A 7,713-nucleotide genomic window follows, 5' to 3' on the forward strand; every position below is an offset into this window, starting at 1 on the left:
CATATTAGATTGTCAATGGAGAGGATGATTAATAGCAAACTATAGAGGAGATTTATTACTCACCCATCGAGAGAAATCGATGGCGGTCTAAATTATTGAGAGAAGGCAAGGGGCCCCCCAAAATCTCATGCAAGGGACAATATTTGCGTGCACAGCTTCTTTATAGTGTCATGTTGTCTTGCTCCTCTAGGTGTCCAAAAGTTAGTAACATGGGTCTAAAAAGACCCATGACGATATCAGTCCGCCATCAAGTTTTCTCACGTGTGGCCTGGGACAGGGCTTATTTTGCTACAAATGGTTGTTACAGTTTCCATGACTTTTTCTTTTCATTTTTTGAGCGAATAGTTTCCATGACATCTTTGATTTCAATATCTCAGATTCATTTTCGATTAGTGTTCTTGGGAAACACGCGCTTTGGACGGATAACATCAAAATAGAGCATGTAGGTCATATGTGGTGATAACACCAAAGATATATAGCTTTCCAAAATATAATTACATAGGAAAAGAAACAGTAATGTCCCTAAAACATCACATGATTATTTAGAACATACTCCTGGTAGACTTTGAGGTTAATAAACCATTATAGTCAATAACCATGTAAATGGAAGCACTTCTTGATGTGCAAACTGTTTAAATCTCGACGTGCCAATCTAAAAATAAAACTTCTCCTTACATAGTTCTAGTCCCTTGACAAAGATGGTAGCTGCAAAACATCCACAACCCAAAGTTTAGTACATGTTTTGCACCACAAAGAATGGTACGTACTTTGACAGCCGCCTTGTTGCCCATATTGGAAACAAATGGTTCTCACCTATCTCAGAGACGGATGATTCTTCTTCAATACTCCGATGGGATAAATAAGAGTTGTCCATCTCCATGGTGGATGATATGGTAGCTATTTATAGTAGTACAGTGGAGCAAAAATCGCACCCCATGTTGTGATGCTAAATTATGTAGTAGAGATTGTGCAAGCTCTCTATTTTGAGATGAGTGATGTGGTTACTGTTTTTGTATGTACCATTCTCTATGGTGCAAAATGCGATCCTTCCCACCTTGTGTCTCAAGAATAAGACCCTAGAAACCTCACCTGTCTCACAGGCATAACCTGTCTTTAGCCAATCGATTTCTCCATATCGAGTGAGGCGGAGGCCAAGAGTTAATGTCCTCGTACTCGGAGATAGATAAAAACGTGCGTGTTTGTGTGTGTGTGTGTGTGTTATCCAGGCGGCCAAGAGATGGAGAAGAAAGGGTCAATCCTGATGCACTGCTACAAGCTTGGAAGGATGGCTGGACAGGGGACCTTTGGAAAGGTCTGCCATGCAAAGATCATCACCTCTAGCCAAAGCGTGGCCATTAAGATCATCGACGGAGAGCCAGGTTGACTCCAACGATGCTCTTCAGCATCGTCTACTCTCCACACCTGCCGACGCTTCTTTGAAACATCGGCAAATTTTGGCGCCGGAGCCAAAATTGCCGACGCTTTTACCTAGTTTCGGTAGCCAAAAGTCGGAAAAGGGTACTTTTCCTGTGGTAGATCTTCGTCATGCGCCTCGTCCGCCACCCCAACATTGTCCAGCTCTATGAGGTCATGGCGAGCAAGGCCAGCATCTACTTCATCATGGAGTACGTCAAAGGTGACCAGCTCGTCAACAATGTGGCCAAAAGGAAGGCTGCTCAAGGAGAATGCTGCCAGTAAAGTATTTCCAGCAGCTGATAGTGGCTGTGGACTTTCTGCCATAGCCGTGGTGTCTGCCACTGAGACCTTAAGCCGGAGAACCCCCTCGACGATAATGGCAATCTTAAAGTGTCAGACTTTCGGCCGAGCGCCCTCAGAGAGTCAGAGGCCAGACGGGCTGCTCCATAGGACGTGTAGCACACCAGCCTACGTCGCTCCAGAGATACATCAACAAGAAGGGGGATGATGGAGTCAAGGCCGATATATGGCCTTGTGGGGACATCCTCTTTGTTCTACTGGCAGGCTACCTGCCATTCCATAACCCCAATCTGATGGAGATGTACAAAAAGATGACCCGAGCATAATTCTAGTGTCCTTAACGATTTTCTGCTGATGTTCGTAGCCTTCTAACCAGACTCTAGCCCCCAGCCCCAGCACAAGGCTCACCATTGAGAAGCTGATGGAGAATCCCTGGTTTAAAAAGGGATTCAAACCAGCAGTAACATATCCTACACTAGATTGCTCGACCAGCCTGTCTTCCAGATGTGCGTGAAGCTTTCACTACCGGTTATGAAGATGATGAGAGCGATGCAAGACCTACTATAGTTTGAATGCATTCTGGGAGAATCTGTGCGAATGTGTGTTTAGTCCCACGCCGATAGATCTTGGGTATTTATCTTATATAGAATTAAAGAACTTAAATAACATCTTCCGGTTAATCATTTTCGATAAAATTTTGGATTGTTACATATTCGACATCTCAAGTTGCAGGGGAGCAAAGAAGGAAGAAAGAGGCAATTGATGCGGAGGTTTTTGAGGCCACCCTCTCTTTTTTTTGTCATAGAGGGGGTGACCCCAAAAATCACCTTCTTTTTATGACCTTCTTTGCTAACATCAAACAGTTAGATGGTGCAATAACTACTTTTAGATCTACAAAGATAGAAGGAAAAAAAAGTTGAGTGATTTGAGAAATATGCAAAAAGCGATCTAATAATTGGAGTCGTAAAAAAATATCAAAGAATTTTCAGTGCAAATACTAGTTTAAAAAAAAAGGTTTTTTTGTTTGATAAATGGCCATGAAAATAGATCAAGCTGTAAGAGGAAGTGCAGCCACAAAAAAAAAAAACCTTGTATTAAAAATAATAGACATTTACCATTGATATTTCGTGTAGTAGCATGCACTAAATTAATTACCCTAATTATATTTATAAAGGATGAAATAAGCTTCCATTGTTTAGATTTGTCTTAGTCTGGTGTTTATGCTCAATTTGTAGCTTGAAACAGAAAGCCAGTGGTGTTGAAGATTGAACATTTAGCCATTTCTTGATGTTTCATTTATTTCTTTGAGCTTGACTATCACCTGTTGCCTAATAAAATGATCATGTTAGCCAGCCTAACCTATGAAACACATAGAACAATCAATTAATTTGCTAACCTACACACATTAAAATTGTTTTAGTAGAGAATCAGCATGCATGTGCAACCATATACCTATTATTCTAGCCCTTGAGGCTTGGGTGTTTATATGGAGCTCTCACAAGAGGATAAGGATAAGCATGTTCTATGTAGGACTAAATAAAAGTAGCAAAAATCACACTAACATTTATCAAAGTCGACTAAAAGTCAAGGGAAGTCCGAGTTTGAGTGGACTTCGGATCCATCCTAATGGTAAAAGTGGTGCCACTTGGAATTATATTGATGGTAAGTAGTCTCCCAACAATATTTCACAACCAATGAACAGTAGTACACTATCAATTAATTATGAACAATAAGGTGCCCTATAGTACTTTCTCATGGTATGTAGTTTATTGCTAGTAAAGTCTTGAATTTGTAGGGTCCTTTCCACTGCAAAGCTAAGTGATATAATGCATGCGGCAGGCTATGCGATATGGTTAGATCCTATTATAGAGGTATCGAATCATGGAGAGTCATTATTTGTAACATTTTGGTATTTCTTTGGAATATCAACAGTAGAGTGTCCACAGTTTGCCCCTCGTCGAATGGTATTTTAAGAGAAATACTAGTCAACTTTGTGTAGATTGCCAAGGCTTATCCTTCTCATGTCCATTGAAAACGCGACGAGGTAATAAGCCAAGCATGGGGAACTTGGCTTTGCTTAATCATTTTTTTCGAAAGCATAGATTTGAAATCATTTTGTGAAACTTGCCATTTCTAATCAATAAGTCTCAAACAAATGTACATCTCAAATTAAAAAATAAATAAGAAGAATAAATGTATGGTTCAAGGACCCAACAACCTTTGTAGCTCTGTGCTTTAACAATTGTTATGATAGATTTTGTGAAGAAGAAGTGGAGGTTCCTCTGTGTAGGCACCCTATTCTGTGCATTAATTCAATTTCCATTTTATTTCTGGCTCCATAATTGTGGGTAAAACAAACATAATTATGAAAGAAACAGGTGTAATTGCATGCAAAGTTACTAATGTATAAGAATTAACAGAGAAAAAAGGCAGAAACAAAAAAGGTGTCTTGAAATTTCCCTTTTGTTAAATTCCACAGAATAGTCGCAGCGCTGAGTGCAGGTGTATTAATCAGAGGGTCATTTCTTAAAATTAAAAAAAAAAAGTAAAAAAAAAAAGTTGAACATAGGGCCGGTGGAGTGGTACTACTGCGGCCCACAGTTCCGCAGGCCACGGGCCGGGCCTAAGCATTTAATAGATAAAAGGCCTTAGCCCAGGAGCGAACTCCCCAGCCGTTCCCGGTAAAACTACCGTTGAAACTGAGGTGGGGCCGGTGTCGCGACTTTATCTCGACGCGGCAACCACCATCACTTTCATTAAATTATATCATACAGCTGCCCGTTTGTTCACCTTCTCCGCTACTAACGCCGTTAAGTCTTTGGCCTCCAATTTCCACGTTTTTAACGACGCCCCTCCCTTTCTCAGCGTAGAACACTCCCGACGCCATGCCACCCTCTCCTGATCTCCTTCCTCTTCTCCTCCTCCTCCTCCTGTCTTTCTTCTCCTACTCCCACTCCTCCTGCGACCCATCAGAGCGCGAACTTCTCTCCCGCGCCTTCAGCTCCGTCTCAGGTTTCCAGCCCCCCCGGCCCGACTCAAGATGCGCCAAGATTCGGGAGATCAAACTCCCCAATAGGAACCTCAGCGGCACCGTATCTTGGACGCTCCTGCGGAACATCTCGAGCCTCCAGATCCTCGACCTCTCCGGAAATGCTCTCGAGGGCTCCATCCCTGCCCGCTTCTGGTCCGACTCGGCTCTCCTCGAGGTCAACCTCGCCGCCAACCGCTTCGGTGGCGCCCTCCGGATAGAACAGGGCCCCGCCGGCACGTATCCACCCCCTATTAAGGTCCTCGACCTCTCCGGCAACCGGTTCACCAGCGCGGTGGGCTTGGAGGACCTCAAAGGCTTGAAACATCTCGATGTTTCTAATAACTCCATGGCCGGGGATTTCCCCAAAGACTTCCCACCGCTCGCCGGCCTTGGCTTCTTAAACGTCTCGTTTAATAACTTCACCGGAGTGGTGGAACCCGAGGTGCTCGAGAAGTTCGGGAGCTCAGCTTTTATAAAAGCCGGCTCTCTTAACTTCTCTTCTTCTGCTAGAGACGCCCCCAGTCCTGCTCCCTCTTCTTTAATTTCTCGTGGAAAGAAAAGCAGAACAAAGAGTCGTGAGGGGGCGCTAAGGATGGGAGTTACAGTAGCGGCCGCCTCTCTTGTAGTATTCTCCCTGTTGGCTTATGTGTTATATGCGGTGATGAGGAAGAGAAAGGGACGGAAGGATGGGTGGAATGGGGAGGAACCAGCGGCCTCTGCTGCAGCGGCGGCGGTGGGGAAGGAAGCGGGATGGGTCGCGGAGGCCAGGTGGACGGCGCCGGTGGTGGTGTTCGATAAGCCGCTAATGGCGCTGACGTTTGCGGACCTGGCGGCGGCCACGTCGGGGTTCGGGAGGGAGTCGCAACTGGCAGAGGGCGGCCGGAGCGGGCCGGCGTACCGGGCAGTGCTCCCTGGGGACATGCACTTGGTGGTCCGGGTGCTGGAGGCCGCCCGCGAGGTGGACGAGAAGGAGGCGGCCGCCGCCTTCCGCGACCTCGCCCGCCTCCGCCATCCCAACCTTCTTCCTCTCACCGGCTACTGCATCGCAGGTTTTTGAATTTTCTCTTTTTTCCCTTTTTCTCTAACTAATTTCTGGCACGTGTGATTTAGGATGGATGGCTGTGATTCCATCAGACTAATGATTTTTTTATATTATTCATATTACTTGATAAGCGCACTCCCATCTTTAGCGCGCGATTGCTTCTGCTCTGCAGCCCCTGCTCTTATTTCTCACTTATTATGGAGCATTACCTGAACTAGAGAAGCACATTTACTAAAATAGCAGTACGCCGTTGCCGACTTTATGAGATTGTATTATTTTATCATTTTTCTCGAATTATTTATAATAGAATTTTTTTAAAAATAATATAGGAAGAGAGAAGCTACTGCTATACGAGTACATGGAGAAGGGGGACCTCCACCGGTGGCTCCACGAACTCCCGGCGGCCTGCCCCGACGTCGAGGACCGAAGCATCGAAACGTGGGAGATCCACCACGGGGAGGAGAGAAGACCGCCGGCGGCGGCATCGGCGTCGGTGGGGGACTGGCCGACGCGGCATCGGATCGCGCTAGGGATCGCGCGGGGGCTGGCTTTCCTCCACCAGGGGTGGGTTGGCTCGCGGCAGGCCGCGGTCCACGGCCACCTCGTCCCGACCAACATTCTTCTCGGCGAGGACCTGGAGCCCCGGATCGCCGATTTCGGGGTGGCGACCGGCGAGGGCACAGCGGACTGGGACGTGTACAGCTACGGAGTGGTGCTGATGGAGCTGGTGACGGGGAGGGCGGGGTGGTCGGACGCCGAGGTCGGGTGGACTCGGATGCTGGTTAGGGAGGGGCGGGTGGCGGAGGCGGTGGACCCCAGGATGAGGGAATGGCCGGAGTGGCAGAAGGAGGCGGTGGAATGCCTCCGGGTGGGGTATCTCTGCACCGCCGTGTCGCCGGAGAAGCGGCCCACCATGCAGCAGGTAGTGGGTCTCATCAAAGACGTGCGCCCTTGCTCCACCGCCGCCGCCACTGCCACTTCATCCTTCTCATCTTCTTCTCATTAAACGAAGCGCCAAATGCAACTCCTTTTCTTTTCTTTTCTTTTTTTCTACTACTATGATTCCTTTTTAATATCATTAGTCGGTCTACCTTCTTGTTGTTTTGTTAAAGGACAGGGAGAGAAGGCGATTTTAGTGTTACTAATTAGTCTATCTTTCTTGTTGTCTCGTTGAAAGATGCTGAGACAGAGAAGAGTGGGGTGGGGAGAAGGAATGGGGTGCGATAAGGCAACTTTTATGACTGAGACGGTAGGGGTTTCGTTGTCGGTCAGCGAATCCCACTGGTTCGCTCGATGTCTTTTATTAAGTCTGTAGAGGAGAGTCTAGTGGGGGAAAGGTTTGGGTAAAAAAGTCAAATTCAGAGATGGCTACAGGGCGGAGGCGACGAAGGTTTAGAGAGTTGGGTCGTGGGTGCTGCTTGTTTTGCGATCGGCCCGTTCGAGGGAGGGGTATCTATTTGTCCGTTCTTGTTTATTTCTACGCAGAGTAAATTTTTAAAAATCTCTTAAAAATAGCGATGAATTATACTATCTTCCAATAATTTAAAAATTATCTTTATAATTTTTTATCTAATATTTTAATAGTATGTTAGTAGAACTGGTAACTTTAAATAGGACCTCAATACTATATCAAAAAAATTTAAAAAATCACTAAAATAGTTTTAAGTGACATAACACCAATCAAGGATATAAGAAAGCATACATATCTTTCTTATTATCCAAAGATAATTTTGACTTTTCATATTAGAGCAAATAGTTTCACTAGCACCATTAATTGAATTGGATGTAAGTATGAGTTTTGCAAATTATTGAGTATAAATGTAATAAATACGTACCTTATGAAGATTTTTATAATTTACTCGGGATTTTATTCAGTTAATTGCTTTTAGATTCTTAAGACTTGTGATTAGGGCAAAACGACTCT

The 7,713-nt window shown here is 45.2% G+C and overlaps 1 protein-coding gene and 1 pseudogene across 1 annotated transcript; both read left to right on the forward strand.

The window, feature by feature from the left end:
- Positions 1-1,545: 1,545 nt before the first annotated feature.
- On the forward strand, positions 1,546-2,230 carry LOC148703576 (CBL-interacting protein kinase 5-like; annotated as a pseudogene).
- A 2,307-nt stretch (positions 2,231-4,537) lies between these two features.
- Positions 4,538-6,952, forward strand: LOC103707330 (calmodulin-binding receptor kinase CaMRLK-like). Its single transcript, XM_008791768.6, has 2 exons — positions 4,538-5,796; positions 6,119-6,952. Exons 1-2 carry the CDS (start codon positions 4,602-4,604, stop codon positions 6,793-6,795), a joined length of 1,872 nt encoding a protein of 623 aa, XP_008789990.5. The 5' UTR covers positions 4,538-4,601; the 3' UTR covers positions 6,796-6,952.
- The last annotated feature ends 761 nt before the right edge of the window (positions 6,953-7,713 follow it).

The sequence above is a fragment of the Phoenix dactylifera genome, chromosome 5, assembly GCF_051530095.1.
Source record: "Phoenix dactylifera cultivar Ajwa chromosome 5, Ajwa_hap1_PhDact_Kaust_v1.1, whole genome shotgun sequence".
NCBI lineage: Eukaryota > Viridiplantae > Streptophyta > Magnoliopsida > Arecales > Arecaceae > Phoenix > Phoenix dactylifera.

What these genes read in the sequence shown, in the direction of transcription:
- LOC103707330 (XM_008791768.6), top strand. Translation starts at nt 4,602, where the DNA reads ATGCCACCCTCTCCTGATCTCCTTCCTCTTCTCCTCCTCCTCCTCCTG. An exon ending in CACCGGCTACTGCATCGCAG is followed by an intron (nt 5,797 to 6,118) that starts GTTTTTGAATTT and finishes AAAATAATATAG; the next exon opens with GAAGAGAGAAGCTACTGCTA.